General features: G+C 49.8%; 1 protein-coding gene across 3 annotated transcripts in view; it reads right to left on the reverse strand.

Moving 5' to 3' along the window:
* Positions 1–23,456, reverse strand: part of LOC105188096 (box A-binding factor) — a 59,628-nt gene that overhangs the window by 2,172 nt on the left and 34,000 nt on the right. The window contains exons 2-8 of one of the 3 annotated variants that reach the window (XM_025298801.1): positions 23,049–23,451; positions 21,791–22,852; positions 18,000–18,116; positions 12,246–12,382; positions 11,430–11,741; positions 2,376–2,551; positions 20–308 (exon numbers count right to left, since the gene is read on the reverse strand). In XM_025298801.1, the coding sequence (XP_025154586.1) occupies positions 20–308; positions 2,376–2,551; positions 11,430–11,741; positions 12,246–12,382; positions 18,000–18,116; positions 21,791–22,852; positions 23,049–23,451 (2,496 nt within the window). Of the gene's footprint in view, positions 1–19; positions 309–1,608; positions 1,701–2,375; positions 2,552–11,429; positions 11,742–12,245; positions 12,383–17,999; positions 18,117–21,790; positions 22,853–23,048; positions 23,452–23,456 lie in introns of all 3 variants that reach the window. The other 2 variants (XM_025298804.1, XM_011149373.3) reach the window with 2 other exon arrangements.

Consider the following 23,456-nt stretch of genomic DNA (forward strand, 5'->3'; position numbering starts at 1 on the left):
TATACATATATATACAAACCTGGTTCGATTTTCACGTTATTATTGTTGTTGTTGTTGTTATTGTTCGTGCATTGTGCGACATTGGTGGAAAGAGGCGTGTCGGATGTTTTCATGTTACTGCCCTTGGGCTTTCGCTTTCGCGTCTGAATGCTGTCCTTTTTCATGGTGGACGGTCTGTTAACACCATGCAGCTTATAATAAAGACCACAAGCGTTGCAAACCGGTTCGCCCATTGTGTTGCGACGCCATAGTGACGTCATAGTGGTCTCGCAATTGCTGCAAGCGAGACCCATGCGTCTAGTAGCAGACTGCGGAAATACGAAATCTTTATTATATACATGTCACTATGTATTCGGCTGATGATGGAGAGGATAACGATGAAATGGTCTTTTGGGAAATGGATCCGTAGCTGAGAGAAATTGTAAAAAGCATGATTGATATCTTGATCAAGTATAACTTATCAACGAGACGAAAATATTAGGAAGAGATTTGCAAGTCTAATATTTTGAAAAATAATAGTGAAAGTGTCAAAGCATAAAGAATCTTAGACTATTTAACGAGCATTTAGAAGGTTGTGGTGTTGAATGATCATTTACTTTTGACCGCTAAGCTGTTATTAATGACCGTCCTAATGTGAGAACTTGGGGTCAAGATTAGGTCGGATTACCGTCGTCAGAAAAATTTCAGTGCAAATACCGTAAAGTAGCGAAGAAGAAAAGTGAGCCACCCTCGGTCACGAAGATCACGTGAGCCTGGAAAAACTCAACAAATACAAACAATCATTCCGTATAATCGGAAAAACTGTGCGATCGAAGCTCGATGACAACGTCGAAACGTACTTTCTTTTTCTTTTTTTTTACAATAGGCTGCACGTGATTTCGCGAGCGAGAGAGTGCTCGTACGTATGGGTATAGTGGCACCTCGGAGCTACGACGAACACGACGAGTCGTGTTCTCCACAGGAATTGACGACACCGACGACAAAAACAGCCAACGATGGCCGCTTTTGCGTCGCAATAGTCGATCTCAGCGTCCAATGTATATGATATGATACAAAGAAAGCTTGATGCAACGCGTTATAACGAGATCGAGGGAAACTCGGGATATTTGAAAAATCATTGTCCATTGTTGACCACTTGGAGACGGTTTCCCGGCATGGACTTTCAGTGTTGACATTCTCAATTTCTATTATTCCTTCAAACCTATTATCATGTCGTGAAAATTAATCTAAACTACTGCAATCCATGCTCGCGAAACCGCATGTAGCGATCAACGGGGGCGATGAGAGGAGGAAATAATTTTGCGGAAAGGGGAAAGAATCGCGAAAGAAGGATCGATGATAGCAAGAGATGATGTATAGACACACGGAGAAAGACGGAAAGAGAGACGGAAAAAAAGACACGGGAGAATGTACTTTATAATAAGAAAAAAAAATAGAAGCTGGGGGAGAGAGAGAGAGAGAGAGAGAGAGAGAGAGAGAGAGAGAGAGAAGAGAGAGAGAGAAGAGAGGAGAGGAGAGAGAGAGAGAAGAGAGGAGAGAGAGAGAGAGAGAGAGAGACAGAGAGAGAGAGAGAGAGAGAGAATGCTGATTTGGGAGGATGACACCTACCAAACGACGGCTCGATTTCTCCTCCCCGAAGGCGCCCCGACGGGTGCCACTATACCCACAGAAGCCTTTGTAGAAATCGCCCTGGTCCGCTACTGAAACAGACATGAGGCCATGCGTTAGGGGGTGTTTCTTTGCTGCGCGTGTTAAACATATACTCGCGTCTAGTGGTGCGTTTCTTTTTCTTTTTTCCCTCTTTTTTCTTGCGAGTCGTGCCATTGCGCAATGAGAACAGCAGTTTTGTGATTTCATAATCGAAGATTCAAATCAAATACGGCGTTCCTTCGACCTCGGACTTACGAACCACAACAGGGCAGAACAATACGGGCGAATTTCCACATAGGCTCCTGGACAGTCTTTTCGTATTTCTCTCTCTCTCTCTCTCTCTCTCTCTCTCTCTCTCTCTCTCTCTCTCTCTCTCTCTATTTCTCTCCCTTTTTTTTTTCATTTTCTCACACACTATCTCTCTCTTTCTCTCTCTCTCTCTCTGAAATTTTTTCCGTGTCTACTCGCGTCTCGTGGCAAATCCGATCCGTGGAACTCTACGGTTTCCGAGACATTGCGACAACTGGAATATTAGATGGCCAGTAACGCGTTCAACGTTTTGATGAAAAGATCATGATGGAATTTCTCGAACGATCGAAAGGACAACGTCCTTTCGTGACTGGAAAAATCTAACAATTTCCCGAGTCTATCGCAATCGATTTCCTCGAACTGTTCGTTCCGCTTTTTCGGATTGCGACGAGCGCGTGTTGCGAAATCTTCCTTACCAGACGGCGTGGTTGCTTGACCAGAGGCCGATTCATTCCATTCATCTTGTGGTAGAGCCCGCACGCGTTGCAGAGGTAATGCCCTGTGCCGTCCCTACGCCATAGAGGTGTGGAAATCGCACCGCAGTTCACGCACTCACGGCCCTCCGTATAGTACTCCGCCTCGATGTTGTGCACTATTGTTTTATAACGCATCGAGTTGTGCTCGTGAAAAACCAAATAGACGGATCGCACACACTTACATACGCCTAATTGGATAACGCTCTCTCTTTTTCTTTTTTATCATGTAATAAATTTATATAATATTATATAATTGTATTATGATAAATTGTATTTTACTAAAATAAATCATACACAATTTTACACAATATTATATAACAACTCTTTTTTTCTACCATATAACTACCATATAACCATTTTTCTTATCATAGAACCAGCACACAATTTTCACGATGCATAAAAATTTGCTAATTAGCCAATCGATCACCGCGATCTTCAGGTTCGGTGAAACACGCGACGCAAGTATTCGCAATGGACACAAGAAATTGGCGACACGTGTCTCTGAACACGGGAGCAACCATATCTACGGTGGCCTCTTTTTACGTGACCATTCGGAAACTATTGTTTCGCCAGCTCGCGTTATGTCCCCTCACTCCCATTACGTGACTATGAATATGCATAGCTCTTCGGACCGTACGACAACGTAAAATGCGAGCTATTCCGGAACACGCGAAATATCTAGCGAGAACGTTCACTTCTTAAGTTAAGTTTCTCATAGCCGTAACGGAAAAAGAAAAGAAAAAATTGTTGTTATCAATAGGGGGATGACATCATAGAAAATTTACAGCCTTGGAGGAAAAAATATGGAAAACCTAAATGATTTTCCAATGTTGATTTTAATGGCAATAAAAGATTTAATGACTCGACATTAGCACTCCTGATGATTTCTAAAAAACTGCTGAAGTTGTAGTTAATCGACAAATTATTATATAGAATAAAACGTAATCAATCAACGTTCTGCTTTTTTTCCAGTATTCTTCTAGCACAGATTCTATCAAATATTAGTATAAGAAGATAAAAAATTAATGATTAATAATTAGTGAATTCTGCAAACTACTGTTACTAGCAGGGATAGTCAAGCGACTCGTCAAAGCGACGAGTTTTCCCTTTTCGCGATATTCTTTTTTCTATTGTCATATGCATGCTCTCCCGCTGAAATAACGCTAACGATTATTCATAATTTTGTAGAGCGCCAAGGCCAAACATGAAAATCACGGGAAACATGACGGAACGAGGAGCAGCGACTAGAGCGAAAGAAGGAAGACCGCAGGAAATACAAAGGCGTCAGGGGAAGGATGGAAACGGACATGGGCGGGCGTTATCAGAATTTCCGGTGTTCGCCGATAAAACAACGCAAGTCGACCGAGCGGTCGCGTCGCGCGCCTCTACATCGCTCTCCATATCGAGGAGCGTTTGTCGCGTACCTGCCAAATTATTTACCGCCGTTAATTACCTGCATTCCCTCGCGGGAATCCAAACGAAAAAGTGCCGTTTAACGCCGTTTGCCGTTTTTTGCGTTGACGCAGTCCGTTCGCAACGCCAATCACCGCCGAGCGCGTCGGCGCGAAGACCCACATTCGAGCGAATTCGCGCCAAGATTCGCGCGCTGAAAAATTTTCCTCAATAGAGAGGTCGGGCTAGCTAACTAGCGAGCGAGTGTGTCACTTGACGACGGATGAAAAAAAAAATGAGAGAATTTGTCTCGAGTTACCCGGTGCAAAAAGAGAAGAAAAGTAGACCGGAGAAGAAGCGAGAAGTCGCGGAGAGAGGTCGGCGTACGCGAGCAGCACATCCGGCAGAAATGCGACTGGGAAGCAATCGGATATTGCATGTGGGTAAGCAAGAAGCTGCTGATGCCGTGTTCGAGTCCTACGAACTCTCTCGGAGGGGGAGAGAGAAAGAGAGAGAGAGAGAGAGAGAGAGAGAGAGAGAGAGAGAGAGAGAGAGAGAGAAGAGGAGCATTACTACGTATGTATATATATATATATACACGTGCGGGTCGAGTTGCATTCTCGCGCCTTCGTGACGCCACCTTGACCCACAAATAGTGGGATTAATTAATCGCCGGATTAATAATGTGGTCGCATGTGCGCGAAGCAATCGCGAATGCGGGTGGAAAAAGGGAGAGAGAAGACACGTGTCTCTTTGACAGAGGTGTGATCCGCTTCCTTCCTTTCTTTTCCCCTTGCGACGACGCGCGAACAATGCGGAAATGAACTCTCGATCTCGTAAACTTGATACGCGATATAATCAGCGATAAAGTAACGCGAAAGGGTTCAATAAATCAAACATGAGGCTCCTGTCTGTGAAATTTCGCGACATCGATGAGATGACAATTTTACTTTATGCCTTTTTGGCGAAATCGTGTCGAATTAAATCAGGGGCGAGATCGATCGCGCCGCTCTACGAGACGCCCACAACAGCGCTGTTTTCTTCCGTGGAGGAGCGTCCGTAATGAGATATGAAAGGACGCGCGAGGGGAACGAGACGGGGGAATTAAAATGCGGGAATTGAGTTACCACTGTACCGACACGAGGACGAGGAGGTCACGAGAATCTCTTTGAGATAGGAGCGGAATCGGACTGGGAAGCAATCGGATATTATGTAAGCAAGAAGTAGCTGACGTATCCTCCTCCCTATGGGACCTCCCTCGCTCCCCCAACCCCCGCTCGAACTACGACAAAGAGCGTGGGTTCGCGTTGCACTTTTGCGCCTGAACTACGCAGTTGCACGTGCATTCCTCGACCTTCGCATCACCCTATCCCTGTGCAGCAATGCGGAGTGTCGCTGCGACGAGAGAGAACCGCAGCAAGTAACGCAAAAAAACCAGAGAGGGAGAGAGAGAGCCGTGAGATAATGAGACGATTTTCGTTATCGCGAACGGGCGCGCGCGGCTTCAGATGATAAATCAGATTGCGGATCGTTACATTCTGCGGTGAGGCCGATTTCACAGTCAGATGATCGCACCGACGACGCGACGGCGATAATAAGCAGCGCGCCGTGCGCGTTATCGTCGCATTAATATTCTCCTCGTCCACCTACGCTTTTGTTTCCTTTGACCGCCGTTAATCTGCCCTCTCCGGCCACCCTCCGCTTACTTTATTATTTCATCTAGGAAGCTCGTGTGACCACGCGCGCCAGGTGTGCAGGTCGCCGGCCAGGTTGTGCACGACGCGTCGCCGCGCGATTACCGTCGCAGCGCGTTATTTACGACCTCGCCTCGTTATTCCGACTTATCTCCGTTCGATCTCATTCGCCTTGTAAAATTAACAAAGCGATCGTTTCGCCTTCGGGACTCTCGCGATTCTTTCTCAATTCCGTCGCGGGGACACAAGACCAGCCCCCGTTGTTGCTGGTTCTCCGAGGATCATCTCGACCGTAAATACTCGAGTGAGAGAAAGAAAGAGGGAGAAAAAAGAAAGGAGGGGGCTAAAAAAAGACAAGTTTCCGGATCGGTCGGATTAATTTAGGAGCAGCCACGTGCACGGTCCTTCAGGATGATGCACGGTCGCTCGTCGCACCGACGTCATACGACGTATACGAAGGAACTGGCGGAGGAGGCGACGGAGGGAGGCAGCTCCCCCATATAAATGGGGTGATATCTGGCACGCTTAAAGTTAAACCGGCCCGGTGGTGAACTACGAAACACTCGAGGTCGCGGTATGTTAAAAGGTTGCGTCTCTGCCGAAATGAAGTCCGGATGGTGCGGCATGTGTAACCGCAGGCTTCGGACCCTGAAGAACCACTTAAGGTCTTTAAACTTGTTCTCCTTCTCTCGCCCCGTCCTTCGGTCGATACATCCCTCGTAAAAACAGAAAGAGAGAGAGAGAGAGAGAGAGAGAGAGAGAGAGAGAGAGAGAGAGAGAGAAAGGGATGTGTTCTTTCTCTTTCCCTTTATCTCTTTTCCTATCTCTCTTTCGATATCTGCTCGTGAGCGCGTCTTAATCGTTTTAATCTCTGTTGCGTATCCGATTACCGACATCCGATTACACGATGATCGTGTTATTATAATAACGAGCGATAAACGAATAAAGGCCTGCGGTAATTTCGCGCGAACGAGCGGCGACACGGACGATCGAAAGGGAGTCAAAACGGAACCACTTGACTTTGTCAATTATGGGAACGAAGCGAGAACGGGAAAAATGGAAAAAGAGAACCGCACGACAAATTCGACCAATTCGTTCCCATGTGATGTCGCGCGTTAAGTGTCAAGAGAAAGAGAGAAAAAAGGGGGAACAGCGGAAGACGAATACATTCGGCTCATTTTCGGTCGTGATGGCAAATTTCCAAAGTCCTTCGGAATGTTTTCACTCACTTCTCAACAACAACGGACTCGTCGAACGTCTCTCGAAATCTTCGGCGTGCACGTGGAAAAGAGAGAGAGAGAGAGAGAGAGAGAGAGAGAGAGGAGAGAGAGGAGAGAGAGAGAGAGGGAGGGAAAGAGAGAGAGAGAGAGAGAGAGAGAGAGAGAGAGAGAGAGAGAGAGAGAGAGAGAGAGAGAGAGAGAGAGAGAGAGAGAGAGAGAGAGAGAGAGAGAGAGAGAGAGAGAGAGAGAGAGAGAGAGAGAGAGCAAGAAAATGAAGTTATGCCGTGTGATATCGCGAGGGAGCGACCGAGATATTCCCTCAATGAGACGGTTATTTTAACGGAGAGACAATTTAAGAAAGCGATATTTTCGACTTTGACTCATTGCTCCCGCACGGCGAACTTTTACGTCACACGCGCGGATAAAGAAGTCCGGTCGACCTCTCCGTGAACTTCTCGCGGAGCGCGGCGGCACTTTATCACTGCGTCGTCACTATGTTACCTAAAATAAATAACGGCCATAGTCGCGCACTTAACGTTCAACGTACTCGCGCCGAGGCGTACGTTATCAGCGACAGCTTATTAATTATTGTCCCGAAAACGGGGAAAAGACGAAGCATCTCTCGGAGATTCGGCTTCGGTGTAATGAGCCGCTGCGATATCGACCTCGGTCGTGAACTTGGGTTTGCATAAGAGTCAAAATTAATTGCGGACAAGCACGAGGAGGTGGCTGAATGCACTCGTGGGAGATTCCGCGGTTTTAATCGTCGCGGCTTATCCCGCGGCAACGATACCGCGCGGGCAACATTTTGCCCGTCAAACTTTCGAACTCGCGGATCGGAATCGTAATAAAAGAGGCTAACGCATCGCGATTGTAATTAATCGTCGCTCAATTATCTCTCGCTCGGTGTATTCGACGCGAGACAAAGTTGTTGACAAAGAGGCGGATAAAGGAAAATCTCCACTGCCTTTTTTTCCCTTTCTTCTTCTTCTTCGTTCTTTTTCTTTAACAGACGTACTGAGACCGCGAGTGCTAATAGGTAGGTATGTTTCTTTTTAACTGCAACTAGATTGCATTTTTTTACTTTAGAGCGAAATTAGTACGTAGCCAGAATGGAATGGAAGAGAAATAAAGTTACAACTAATAATACTAGTTCAGCTATAAAAAAAAAAAGAAACTAAAGACTAAAAACAGACCTCTCAACCGACTTTTTATCTACGAGTATTTGAATATGAAATGCTGTACATATTGAGCGCGCATATTTATGATCGCCTCTTAGAATTGCAAAGTTCTATTTTTGCCCTTTTTTCTATTATATATGCATATTCCTAAAAAACAACTGCACATGCAATGAACCGCGCTGACATCAGGCGCCTAAGTATCGCCTCTTATCGCGGCCCAAGGTTACTCGCATCGCTAGGTGCGATCCTACGTGCGAATTTCACGTTGTACACCTCATCGATGCGCGAGCGTACTTTTACATCGGAGGAGACCCTCGCGCGGGATTTTAGCGACGAGGAACAAGACTCGTCGATATTGTCCTCGCGCACAGCGGTGATACGTCGTCGTCATCGCTCGTATTTTCCGCGAGCGATACGAAGCACTCGGTGACGACTCGTCCGCTCGCTCGTTTCTCGCGTCTGTGTGTATGTGCGCTTCTGACATCACACGCTGGGATTCGATTAGATACCTAGGTGTTACCGCGTGCTCGCGAACACAATTATGGCGGAATTATCGTAAAGCCGACGCGCCCCCGCTAGATACAGCCCTATCGTTACCTCTGTATCGCGCGTAGACACAACTAGATTAGGCCTACGCATTCGTCCAGCCTAGGTCATGGTCGTATCAATGCCTCTTCTTCGATAGCCGCGCGCCGCCGGCGCGTGACGTTGCGGAAACAGGTGCCGCGGCGGACCGGCCGGCGCGTCGTTCGCACCGGCGAGGAGGTGCGTACATCCCAGGAGGACGATCTTTCGGCTATCGCGAAGGAGCTCGCGAAATCGTAGACGATGAAAAAATCTACTCTCTCTTCGTCCGCGACAAACGCGAAGCTCGCGGCAGATGCTTCCACGACGAGACGAACGCGGTGATTTCAGTAGATTCAATTTAACTAAATCAGCAGATCTGCAGAAAGGTTTCTGCAAAGGGTTTCTTCGCTTCCGTAAGAAAATAACCGGGATCGAGGGCGACTAGCAGGGGTAAGGTTGGACGGATGCGACGGCAAGCACGGCGGCGATCTCAACTAGCGCGAGACAGCGAACCGAGGTGAATTATAAAATGCGTATGACCGATTGCGGACATGGAAAAGAGTTCATTGTATTTATTAGCTAATCTGCTCCCGACAGGCCAATAAAACACAACAAAACCGCGAATTCATATCGCGGATTCTCATTTACAAAGTCGACGTGTCACTGGTCAGCAGCCAGTGACCCGTCGCGAGCGATAAATCTTCGGGCTTGCCTGATAACGATGGAAATTCGTACGATACGCCGTCACTTATTCTATCGATCGTCCGCTTCATTTTCATGTCATGTCATGTCGGTCCCGCGATTCTCTAATTTTCCAACTGCACCCCGCGCGGGATTCGCAACTTTGCTGATGAGAGATAGTGAGAAACGAAAGAGAGCAAAGCGAGACGACGACGACGACGACGACGACGACGACGACGACGACGACGACGACGACGACGACGACGACGACGACGACGACGACGACGACGACGACGACGACGACGACGACGACGACGACGACGACGACGACGACGACGACGACGACGACGACGACGACGACGACGACGACGACGACGACGACGACGACGACGACGACGACGACGACGACGACGACGACGACGACGACGACGACGACGACGACGACGACGACGACGACGACGACGACGACGACGACGACGACGACGACGACGACGACGACGACGACGACGACGACGACGACGACGACGACGACGACGACAAGGCGCGATTGATGTTAATTAATTTGGTCACAGTTTCCTCCTTGTCGCCCGAGTCGACAAACATTTTGACGATATTCACCAATACTTCACTCATTCGTCTCAAAAACAAGTCGCGCATGAAATATCACCCTGAGGGGCGTTGGTAGGCCGCAAGGGCCGAAAGTAAGAGGAAACCATAAGGCGATATTCGAGTAGCCCGCCGGGACGACTCTAACTTAGTGTCGTGGAGTGAATTAGTCAGAACTACCCATCGACCATCGACGGCTGCGGGTGGCTATGAGCCCGATCTCGCCCCCGAGTTGTATTTTCCACGACTGGCGCGGATCATCGAGAATCTTGTTCTTCGTTATTTATGACGGCCATAACGCTACATGTTACACTACACGTTTGGGTTCGCGTCGATTTGTCATTTGCGATGGAGGGGGAGCACCCATGTTTTCTCCCCCTCTCCCCCCCCTCCCTCCCCCTCCCTCCCCCTCCCTCTTTCTCGAACATTCAACGAAAGAAAAGAGTATCGTTCCACCGCTTCAAAGTGAAAATCTCGATGAATAGAGAAACACGATGACTTAGCGACTCAGGAGAATGCAAGCGCGGAAACAAGAAGGAAAAGAGAAATAAAGAACGAGGCGGCACGAGGGACGCCGGTATGTCTCCGCACTGTCTCAGGTAGACTGTCGCGACTAATTGGTTCACCCGTGATGACTCGTCGCTGTGGTGACGAGATCAGATGTGAAGATCTGGTAAGTCCAGAGATGTGTACACGCAACACGCCCATCGACCTCGCGCGCTTTGACGATATCCATGGCCCATGCACGTTGCAGCAACAGCAGCACGTCCCACCTAGTTTTAGCGCCGGCGCTCATTTATTTCTGTATACACTCGCAGATACGTTCAACGTAGGACCGTCGGATCAAAGAACACCGCCCACTTCAGGGACGACAGACATGCCGGCGTCGCGTCGCGAGCGAGCGAGCGGGAAGGTCTCTGGCGCCTCGAGAGGACCTCCTGGGGCGAGACAACGTCCGCTCTCTCACCTATAGTTCCGCATTCACCTTGCTACCGAAAAATTACCTTTGCCACGTCTTGTATCCCGCGACTCTGAGTCGCCTGAGTTGTACAACGACAGATTGTGAGAACTAGACGGACGAGCGACGACTAAAAGACATTTTTCGGAGATGACTCAATGTAACGAAATAGAGAAAGAGATGTCGGATTATTGTTGACGGAGTCCTGTGCTACTGCACGTGTAAAAATTGTACACATCGAGTAACTCGCCACGTTATCGCGGCGACGTTCTGGCCGATCCTCGCAATTTCATCGACGGGAACACGAACGTCGCGATTGGATAATCTAATTCGTGAGAGCACGCGGTTGATCCGCCGCGGATATTTCTCACCGAGATGGTCGTCGTCGTCGCGAGCCTCAACAAAGACCTCTCTCTCATTATCTCTCCCCTCAGAGTTCCGCGATTGTCAAGTTGAAACGATATTTTCAGTCTCGCTTATTGTGTATATTAATTCTTACATTTTATCGGCTCGTCAAGAGCTACCGATAACACACAGTCATTGTATCGTGCGATCCGTCTATATTGTCGATATAGATCCTAACCCCATCGACCCTCTCCGATATCGCAAACCGAGGTCCGACAAATCGGAGGAGAAAAAGCGCGCTGCTTGATATAACTGAAGTCAAGTGATTGGAAAAGGCGAGAGACACTCACGTGTAGTTAAGCCTGCGGTGCCTGTGCTGAGCTGATGCTGCGTCGGCGTGGTCGCAGGGTTAACGGTCTGCCGTCTCGACGGAGTGCCATACTGCGTCAGCTGATCGTTCGTAGGAGACGCGTATGTCCAAGTGGCGTCGGTAGCACCGCCGGGAGTCCCTCCTGTCTGCTGGCTCGAGTACGACGGACTATAACGAAAGTTCGCCCGAGTGCCAAAGGGCTGCGAGAAAGCCGGTAATGATTGATGGGGCACCGTGGTCGAGGACTTGCTATTGCCGTAATCCTCCGACATAGGCAAGCCAGGACTCAGACCTGCAACGAACAAGAAAATAAAAGTTAAACAAGGAAACATAAAAGTCTCCGTAAATATGCCACTTGACCCTTTAACCGCATTTCTTTCGCTCCTTTTCCCTTCCGGCTTTCATTGGGTTTCTTGACCTGGAATGCACTTACTCTCACTCGACAACAGAACACAGATAACCTGCCCCAACAATACGACAGACCAAACGACTCGACCTTGAACTTCTTTCTTCTCGAGTCTTGGCATTATTCTTTTTTTCGGGATTAGCTTTAACAGTTGAATATCCGAGAGTCAAGTGAAGTTCACCACAAGTGAAACCATCGCTAAGAAACCATCCTCTCAAATTATGTTTTCTAAGGATAACCAGGGTGAAAGGAAAACATTATCATCGAAAATACTGCGGACAAGTGGCCTACCTGCTACCTGCTAGAAGCGTTTGTCCGAGCGAGCGGATGAACGCTTCTACATAGATAACCCCGGTAGTTATCTCCGGTTAGCTCGTGACTGATACATACCTTGAGTGTTCCAAAGCTGTGGAGACGAGGCCAATTCCGTGGGGCTGCTCGTCATGTAGGGGAGGGTGTAACTCCCTCCGGTTCCTGGGCCGCTGCCCATGCCGCTCACGCCGCCCATTGACCGATACAAAGACGAGCTGCGGCAGAAAAAATAAGCTCGTTAGGAGGAAAAGGAGAAAAGTCCGTTCGAATAAAGACATCGACATGAAGACGCTCGATTACCGAGGCTCGACGGAGCCTCAATTGCAACGGGCTCATGCGTGCCTCATGTTTCGCGCGTGGATCACGCCTCGCGAGTAAATACGCCCCTACCCAAGGGACTCGGCTCGCGAGGCGGCTGCGTGTCGCGCGAATCGACTCGATCGATGCCCTGGAGAATTGTTCTTGCTTGCATCGTACGCGTGACGCACCGATCTCGAGCGTGCTCGAGAGCGAGATGACGCAACGGAACTACCGGCTAAAACTACAGAAACACAGCGCGGAGCGGAGGACAGAAAATACAGAAAATACAGCTCTATATCGACGCGAGCGATTTCAAGCGTCAAATGACGAGAGAGAGAGAGAGAGAGAGAGAGATCTTGCAATAGCTGATTCGCGCGAACACATGTCCACGCTACAATCGCCGAACGATGGCGCGAATCAGCGTTCCGTGTCGAGGGAATGCCGGAAATAACCCTCGCGGGTCGAGACTTCGCGAGAAGGACGCCGGCGAATGCGGGCACGTGCCGGAAGAGGGGAAAGTGCACCCTTTCGCGACTCGCGCTCGTTTTCTCTATCCTTCTCTCTCTCTCTCTCTCTCTCTCTCTCTCTCTCTCTCGCTCTCTCTCATCCCCTTTCGTTGGCATTAGCAGGCAATGAACATTGCTTAGTGAGAGCCTCGACACGGCTACTCCATTATCGTTTACTACAAGCTGTTTATACCTGCTCCGGTGAGCAGAGCCGACAGCATCGTGGGTCTACCTGAACGGCTGAGTAGAATAAGGATCACGCGAGAGACATTAGGGGGGTCACGACCACGAATCATGGTTCTCCGCGTACCGATGCTCCGCGCAGCTTTTAAGTGAACCCATTAAAGAATGTGGAATGTCCCCCTCAGGAGAACGAGAGTACTTTCCGGAGCAGTTCCAGGAATTATCGATAGTCGTAGGCCAGGAGCACTGACGCGTCACATCAAACCGTTCGTCAAATCCTTTCTCTCTTCTTCCGAGGACATGAGTCAGATCTGATCTCTCTTTCCGAACGTTTCGCGAGGAAAATTTCTTAAACGAGAGACCGGGCCGGATAACCTACGGGAGCATTGGCGGTCAGCCATGTACCTGAATACTATACGTCTCCTGCCGGGAAGTCGCCGAAAAGTCGCCGCTTCGAGAAACGTCTCGGCAGTATTTTTTCAAGGCCTTTCTCGAATTTCGTTTTTCCCCGCCTTACTAATTAATTAACGCACGGCAGAAGGAAGGCCACGTCACAGCGATGTGCGCTCGCCGTACGGCACGGCACGCGCTCGCTCGCTCGCGCACGTGCGCTTTATCTCGGTCGCATTAACGTGTTTCAAACAAGGCAAAGAAGCAGACGGGGCTTAAAACAAACGCAACCGCTGCCGTACGTTCGCGATGATGTGATGTCAATACGGATGCGGCCTTGAGCGGCCGCGCGCTGCCCCGGGCACGTTTCTGCGCGCCGGTACGTGTCCGCGGCCACCTTTGCAGCCGCGCCCGCGATGTCGGAGGTTCCCGCGGTACCACTCCACGTGGTATCATCCAAACTCGGTCGGTCCAGAAAGCGATAAACAGCGATAAGCGTGTGATTTCGCGGCGAGAGAAGCGCGCGCGTGCGACGATGACGACGGACCGAGATGCGATGCGATGCGACGCGACGCGACGCGACGCAACGCCACGCCACGCAACGCCACGCCATGCCACGCCACGCGATGCGATGCGGAGCTGAGCAACAAGTGTTGCAAATCGTGCACGATGTGACGTACAAAGAACGTACCGGAAAGAGCGAGCGTCAGCTCGATATGATGACCGCCGCGCGTAGGCGAGATTCTTCTTGTCAGGCTTTTCGATATTTTCATCGATGTCCGACTGAAGTGCTGACGGAATTTCAACGACGCATCGCACGTGCGTGCGCCACGTGGTGGCGATCGCGACGTGGCACGTGACCGATTAGCCGAAAAGAACGCGAGAGAAAAGTGTGCACCTCGGACTGCTGGCTAAAGTGTAACAAACACGAAATTTGCAAGCCAACTTCGCGAACACGACACCCGATGCGCGATTTGACCGTCGCAGGAAGCCTGCTTAGGCAATTTTGCGTTTACGTAATATTAAGATAGGTCGCGCGCATGCGAGAGAGAATGAGCTGACTTCGACGGCGCGATCGACATCAGGAATAGCTCCACACCGTCGCTGACGACGACGATGACGCAGGTGAGAAATCGAATTTCATATCGCGCGGAATTTTACGGTACGAGGTAATTTTAGCTACAAGTGACACCTGAGTTTTCGTTCCTTCGCCCCCCCCCCCCCTCAGGAGTCGCTGAATTCCTGCGCTTCGACAAAGAACGCAACTTCGAGTTTGCACACGCGAGTTTTCAATCACGCGCGAGTGCATCTTGTGCCGGCAAATACCGGTGAATGAGAGTCACCTAACGGTTGCGATTGTCTAGGATGTGTCGTACGTCTGACACAAGCTCGGTAGGCACGAGGATATGCCTTAAGTGCATCGGGTAAGTGCCGCGGAACGTCAGCCGTCCGATGCAATACGAGTGCGGCGGCGGCGGCGACGACGGAGACGAGGAAGACGAAGTGTCGCAGAGAGCGACAGGAGCCGAGCGCGATTTCCTACGTGAAAACTGGTCTTGCACTACCCCGACGACGATTGTACCAGGTGCAACCGGGTACTTTGTAAAGCTGGTACGAGAGGAAGCGCGGCATTACGACCACGGCACGCGCTGCATAACGTCGCTGCAACGGCACGCTCGGTGCAACGATGCGCGCGATCCCTGCTAATGCGTTTTACGATGTAACGACCGACGCGGCGAGTCCGGAGTTGTTGGCTTGACGGAAGAGACTTGCTGTGCTCTCTGGCCGACTAGAAAAAAGCCGCACGGCAGTGGTCATAGGGGAAAAGAAAAAAAAAAAAATACAGAAAAAATAAGGGATGAACACGAGCCGATGTTTTGTGCGTTCTGTAAATATCGAAGCGTAACGAATCGCTAATGAAATTACGGATTAAAAATGCAGAAATATTACAAGAATGAGAGGCTTCAGAGATTCAAAACGTTGTTGTTAAAAAAAAAAAGACAGTGCTCGAAATGACGTTACGTTACGCTAAGAGGAATCGAGAACGCACGAGACGCGGCACCGGCGCGTGCGTGTGAACGCATATTCTATGGGTGCGTAACGGCCGCACGGGGGAGAGCTCAATAGCATATCTCGGGTTTCTTCTGGGAAGCTTTGCCGCATTTTTAATTGCCGCCGCCGCTCGTAATCTCGATCTCCATTTCTTCATCTCACGTGGCACTCGAGAGATGTAATAACCGGGATGATTATTTAGACAATCTATACGAGACCAATGAGGACCGACCGAGCGAGATTTCAACGATAGAAATGACGATAGAACCGGTACGACCGCAGTAACAACGATCCTTGACGAGAAAATTGTAATGTGGAAAAGCAACGGAAATAAGAGGGCAAAAAGAAAAAAGAGAAAAATGAAAAGGAAGAGGAAAGAAACAGAAGCAGAAAAAAGAGGAAAGGAAAAGGAGGGGAGAGAAAGACAGAAAGGGAAAGACAAGTTATTTTGGAGTCGGGAAAATTCGCGACACACTGAAGGAAGATCCCGCGAACATCTCGCGAAGAGATGTTCAAGAGTAGCCGGTCGAAATTATAAGCGCGACAAAGTCGAACGACGAGCACGAGACAGAAGGACAAATAGTTCGCGCGCTAATTGACATCGGAGAGACGCGAGGGTTGTCTTCCTTGCGCGGTCGTTGCGAGGAGTGCGAATTTCGCGAAATACAATATAGCGAGTTTAGTGTCAACGGGGTTATAGCCCTGCTGTCGTGGCACTATCTGAATCCACCGAGGAGCTGATAAGAGAGAGAGACTTCTCACGCGAGATGGCTCGCGGAAGAAGGTGGGGTGCGGAGTAAATTTATAAAGACGAGGACGATAAGTATCCGATGGCCGAGTATAAGAACGCGCGCGTGTGCGTGTCCGGAAGGGATGAAAGATGCGCGCGCGCGCGCGCGCGAATTTGCCGAGGGCAAATATCGACGCGGAAGTCAGTGCGAAATTTTAGAATTCTTCAGATAAATTCTTCATCAGGCGAGTGGAACTAGAACGCGCGACAGAATTAAAATCTCTCATCGCGTACGACGCGCTTGCCCATTTTCTATTTTTCTCTTCTATTTCGAGAATAACCTCTGTCTATCCGGCAAAGTATATCGGCATAACGATATCGGGGCGAATTTCACGATATCAAACTTCCCTGGAGAGTGAAGTCCGCTTGTGACATTAAGCGAAACGATAAGATCGCGCGTCTACTTGCACTTTTTGACGATCAATTTAAGAACGTGAGATTTTGCAAGGTTAAAACCTTGTGCCTGACCTGAACAACATTTGGAGAGGAACGCGCTCTTCGCTCTCCCTTCCACCTCGCGAGCGAAGATATAGATTACGGGGATTCTCATCGGATGCATCGGAGTGATCTCAATGTAGCAAGAATTTCGCGCCACCGCGAGAATCCCGCAACACGGTAGATATCTCTCGTGCGACCACGAAGAGATAAGGAGGGTATACTATTTTTTATTTGCTTAGTCGCATTCAAACTGCTCTAGATATATCATCGTCGATCGTTTCATACGGAGTTGACACAACGCGAGAATCAATCGTGTCAGTGTATCTCGTTATTTGACACACCCGATAGATCGAAAAACGTAAAAAGATTACAAAATAAACAAAATACGCTTCTAAGAATTACGAGAGCGAGATGTCAAGGAAACAAAACAGAAATTTGCAACGTTTGCACGTGTACCGTGCATTCCTTTAATTTTGAATAATATTTAGTGATGTATCCGTCAGCAGATGATTGGTAGTTATCAACTACAAACGCGCGTGTATAAACATTGACGAAGCGGGAAAATCGGCTACGAGTGACCTTGTATAAAGTGATCTTGTATGAAGACGCTTTCCAAACGCCAATGTATTAAGTAAATTAATCGCGCTGCCGCAAGAGAACGGTGCGCGCGACATTTCGTTCACGTCGCATTTATTTACGCTGTCGTCGCGCCAATTGTTATCGGCTTGTCGCTCACCTCATTTTTATGTTAACCGAGTTGGCGACGCAGCTAGCTCGGTTTTACGAGTAGCACACTTGATCGATAAAAAAAAAAGTAAGAATAACATCGAGAGTAGTCGCTTAATGTCAGTTTCGACGATTGGAGTTAACGTAATAACTTGCAACAGAAAGATCCACGTCTAACGAATCACCTTAAAGACGCTGATCTCTATATATGCAATATTTATTAAATTACGCAAGATATATATGCGGTTTCCTCGTAATTCTCGAGGTAATTGCACGGACTAATTTTTGAACATAACTGTACGTCGTCGCCGAAAGAAAGTAACGACCATATCACTCGACAAGGCAGGAGGAAATGCGCGAGACGCGCGAGAGCAGAAACGCGAGGACGCAACATAGAAATGACAAAATATAATCGGTAAAACAATCTCTGAACAGAAAAGGACTCACTGCATCTTGACAGGCGCAAGTTGATGTCTCGATAACTCTTCTATTCTACTACACCTCTTCGCCCCTCGTGCCTCTTCTTCCTCTGTCGTTGTCCGTCGAGGACTTGACTTGCCTCGTCTAGCTGGTCCAGCAGCGAGGGAGAGAAATGAACAAAAAAAAGAAAGACAAGAAAAAAAGACACAGAACTGAAGCGGAAAAAGAGAAAGGAGAATGTGCCGTAGCCCCGTATCTGTCACCGGGCAGACAAGAACTGAACGGTATATGACCTAACGAACACACGAAACGTCGAGTTCCAACCGAATGGTGCCAGAGGACCTAAGAAGGTGGTCAGAAATTCCCCTCCTGCGCTCGCTCTTCCCTACTTCTCGACTACGATCTACGGTCGACGGAAAATTACCCCCACTTAATTTCTGCGACGTCTTCCCCACCCGACCGCCGCCTTGCTATTCCACGAGAACATACCGTAGCCTTCCCCAACTTCATCTTCCCCGATTGCGCCCGTCACGAGGTGCCCCCACTCGTCGCGATCGACCACTCGAAACGCCCCACTATTCAGGGTTGCCTCTATGCTGTCGTGGCCGGCACGATTCGTCCGCATCGTCCTGGCTTTGAGTCATCGCCACCACTCTACCGCCGCCGACTTTAGCGTCGACGCCGACGCCGACACGTGCACGCTCGAGGCAAGCTCGGAGTAGTGTCAGAAAATTGGGAATAAATCGAGTTTGTGGAAAAAAGCATACGGAAGAGTCCGAAATGCGATCGAATTTCTCTCTCTCTCTCTCTCTCTCTCTCTCTCTCTCTCTCTCTCTCTCTCTCTCTCTCTCTCTCTCTCTCTCTCTCTCTCTCTTCCCCCCCTCTCTCTCTCTCTCGACCGCGGCGCGTCCGGACGGAAAATCAATCGGCCCGATCCGACATCACGGAAAATGGTGTTTGTCGCGAAGCGAAAATAAACAGCTCTCGTCTGTCGAAAGTTTTCACAGGTCGCACGGCAAATTGCCGAGAGGACAGGTTCCCGCTTTGGCGGGAAGTCCCTCAAAGCGGAATCCCGCACGTGCCACTTCCGCCGGCATGCTCGCGTCGAAAGGCGGCCGCACGTGGACACAGAGCGAAGGAAAACAAATGCCCGGGATCACCTTTGGATACGGTGACAGCTGCGTGCGTTTGCATGCACTCACCGTGATAGCAGCCGGTGGTGGGTGGGTAGTGCAATTAACGGTCAAAGTTGCAAAATTATGAATTGTCGTCAACTACCGTTAATCACAATATTTGTTCTGTGAATATCGATCGACTCCGCTTCGCGGTCGAAGCGCGGTTTACGCTTCATTGCGGGCCGTATAATGACAGCCTTTTCTGCGGGCAATGATGAATAATTAATCGCGTCTAGAGCTGTAGTAATTAACCGACATTTGACGTAGGACAGGCTCGCGATGGTCCGATAATGACGAGCCACGATTACACTTTCTGAGGAGCGTGGTGCCAAGGCAAAATTTTGCGCAATCCTCGCCGGGCGATTGCATAATGTAACGAATACATTCTCTGCACTCGCGCTATCTCTCCTTCGAATCAGTCGTACGAAAAAAAGAGCAAACGGTGCTAAAAAGAAACGATTATAAAAGCGAACCGCGATCTGCACTCGAACTTTAGATATCATTTCGAAGGTCGTGGCCCGTGCACGTGTACAGTGCGTGAGTGGGTCACAAACATGAATCTCTTAAAATGTGAACATGCGACTTTGTCTCCCCGTCTCTTTTTTTCTCCTTATCGATTACATTAACCACGATGAAAATTATTGCGATCATCATGTGACTGCTTTACCTCCGCGTGAAACGATAGACGACGAGATTTTATCAGTCGATCGCACTGATCGGTCAATAAACCCTTATCGAATGCAGATCGAGTGCGCCAGATAAGGACTGTACCGATCGTGCAAAAATCGTGTAAAAATCGAACGGAGCGAAACGAAAAATCAATGGGGAATCAAGGGACGCGATAAGAAACGAAATCGAAAAGTAAGTGTAAAGTAAAAGATATTGCAACATATCGGGCTTATCAATTGTAGCTGGTGTTCAAATATGATATTTCGCGGAGATATATCAAGTGTCTCGCGTATTAAAAATATATCCCTCTCAACCGCAAGCTCCCTTCCTTCCCCTCTGAGATCCTGACTAAACGAAAAGGAGGATTGATGGAACTGCGAATTCGTGTTTGCTAAAGGCGCGCTCACTCCCTTTCGGCGATCTGAGAGAGAGAGAGAGAGAGAGAGAGAGAGAGAGAGAGAGAGAGAGAGAGAGAGAGAAAAGCGTTCCCTTTTAGACTGTCTCATATAATAAAGATAAAGCCGACGCGGTCATTGTGTATACGGGAATGCGCGCCAATCAAGTGAATCAACATCGAACCTTGGATATGACGCACTCGACTCTCTCTCTCTCTCTCTCTCTCTCTCGCAACATGCGTTCTCGCGAACGATCTCGTCTTCGTTACTTTCTCGGAAGAAATCCTTCCGCGAATTAGAGGGTAGTGGACAATACGATCCAAGGATTACTTCGATCGCTGAATAGAGGCCCTTATCCTTAGCGAGCGAGCGGATTAGACCGCGAGGAAGAAGAGAATCGGCGAGAAGAGAGTTCTCTCGACACACGAACGCTGTACTGTACTACTTTGGATACCCCCGGGGCACGTCGGCCGCGCGAGCTCGTGCCCGAGACGATTCAACAAACACTTCGAGGGCGGAGACAATCTTCGTTTCTTCACGCGGTTGTTAGCATAGGGCCAAGAACGAGCTGCATTGTTGCAGTCGCACCCATCGACGGTTGCGCTTTGTTTCGAGCTTGCGTCGCCTATGCACACAGAGAGTCCTTGCATGCGCGCGCGCGCGGCGGAACTACCCTTATAGTCTACGAGTAAATATTTTTTGGCACAGCCCGGAAAGAACACATCCTAGGCAGTCCTCACACTTTGTAAGCCAGGTAACGTCTGATCGTGTTTAAGCAAAAAGAAAAAAAAGGGAAGCAGGAATTATTCCCCGGGCAAAATTTTCAGGTTTATGGCGGATACACGAAACGACTGTGTTGTGTGATATTTGCCGATCCTTCAGCGGTCGAGAGGCCGAGCCCTCTCAGGATGATGCTTTAAAATTCACGAGTGCGAAGGCACCGTCTCCCGTTTCATCTGACCGCAAAGCCGCTTTAAAGTTCCATCGCACGTGGAAGCGCGCGCGGTGCTGAAGTCCGCGATACTGCGAACTTCGCGGGGATGCCAATTAAGACGGCGATCGAATGACGCACATATTGTGTTACATCTCGCGTCTGGGAAGCGACGGTTGGATCGCTTTCCCGGTAAATGCTGATGCGCTTCGAGCGAAACAATTTTCCGGCGCAGGAAAAGACCGCAAACCTCGCGGAAGAACATCGCGACGGTGTCAACGAACGACGCCACGGCGGAGCGCAGCGAATGACACAGTTCGACACAGTTACGTCGCTAAATGCGGCGTACTCGCGAACAATCTTGCGACAATAAAACAATCTTGACGACTGTGACGCGTTTTCTAAAATTACGACAAAGTCAAGTAGAAAATGAATATTTCGAATTCAGCACTATCTATTCACTGATATCCATCCGAATCCCGATTATTTTCCGCGGCAAAAACAATGAGAGAGCCTTTCCATGAGGAAAGCGAGCCTCGCTGTACCTTCGCAAGGCCGGCGGGCCGGCTGACGACTTATAATCTCGCTCGCACCTGACATATGCATCCGCAGCACGCGACTACGATAACGATAAAGATTGTCACTAACCTGGAGAGCGGACCGCTCGGCGAGTGCGGCGTGGAGGGGCCCTGGTCGTGCTCCTGATGGTGATGCGGGGTGCTGGTCGCGTGGTGCGTGTAGAGCGTGTCCATGTACAGCTGATCGGCCACACGCTCGGACTCCTGCAGTCCGTGATTCGACTGCACCGACGACGGTTGCATGGCCGTCAGATGAGTGAAGGATTGCAACCTGCCCTGATCATTCGGGCTGTAGCCGGCTTCCTGGACTTGGCGATGCGGCGATGATATCACCTGATCATCGTGTGGACTGTGACTCGGAGTCGGTGAACCGCCTGTTCTCACCGACGGAGAACCACCACCACCACCACCACCGCCGCCGCCGCCGCCGCCGCCGCCGCCGGCGCCGCCAGTCGTGGTAGCGCCGACGCGAATATGATGCTGTAAGTAAGAATCCTCCGACAGCACGTCGTCCAAGTGGTGAGAGTGATGGTGATGATTGCTGGGCCCATTGCCGGATCCCGCGGTATTTGACGAATTGATGGGGAAGAGGACACCGAGATAATCGCTCCGGGTTCTCATAGCAGCGGTGATGCCGCTTACTCCACGTTCCACGTCCTCGTCCGTCTCTATCTCATGATGATGCTGTTGCTGCTGCTGCTGATCGTCCAAGTGACGATGGGCCGACAACGCGCCGTGCTGATGCACTTCGGACAAGTGGTGATGCTGCTGCTGTTGCTGTTGATGATGGTGCTGATGATGATCGGTCGTGGTCGGTGAGAGCGTCTCGGTACTGTAGCGATGCATCGTGGAGTGAGGCATGTGACTGCCGGCGCTGCTTCCCTCCGTTACGACGGAGGCCTCTGTCGAGTGCCGGTTATCCCCTCCCTCGGGAACCGGGACCTCTCTTGCCGCGAGCTGGACGTACTGTTGCTGTTGGTGCTGCGGGTGCTGCGACGGCGGCGCCAGCGGCTGCTGCTGCTGTTGTTGGCGGTGGTGGTGGTGCGACGGGTGGGATAACTGAGAGGCCTGTTGCTGTTCCTCCCTTATGCCGCCACCCTCGTAACGGGGTGAGCCTTCTGCGAGGTAGCCACTGTTTCAGGGTTAAAAAAGTGAAAATAACTATTTGGATCTTTTAAACGAAGATTTTGCTCGCGATAGCATTTCAGCACAGGTTAGCCGAACTTCTCGCACTACGAACTGCAGAATAGCACGCGAACATTTCTATGATCAGATCCCGCTCGACGCTAACGTATATTCGGCCAGACCGTTCTTGCTGTAGCGCTCACCTTCGAATGATGTTTGCAGCATGGTAGCCCAGCTGATGAAGAGTGTAGGTGGCGCTAGGGTCCCCGGCATGATCACCGGCAGTGGCAACCGCAATAGCAACTGCTTCAGCACCGGCCGACTCTACTATGGCGCCATTTTCCATTTCCGGCTGTCCCGCCTTCAGCACGCCCACACTCTCCTTCCCGACCTCTTCGCTCGACACGTACGCCACTTGCCGTTGTTGCTGCTGTTGCTGCTGCTCTTGCCGCTGGTTGACTTCGTGCTCGATGACGTCCTCGCTTTTTATCGTTACTGCGGCCACTGTCGCTGCCGTCGTCGCCTCCCCCTCTTCTTGCTTGATGACCGCCTCTCTGGCAGTTTGCGACGTCGGCTCCGCAGTCCCCTCGACATAGTCGAGCAACACTGCG

This window comes from Harpegnathos saltator, unplaced genomic scaffold, assembly GCF_003227715.2.
Source record: "Harpegnathos saltator strain DR-91 unplaced genomic scaffold, Hsal_v8.6 scaffold103, whole genome shotgun sequence".
Classification (NCBI taxonomy): Eukaryota; Metazoa; Arthropoda; class Insecta; order Hymenoptera; family Formicidae; genus Harpegnathos; species Harpegnathos saltator.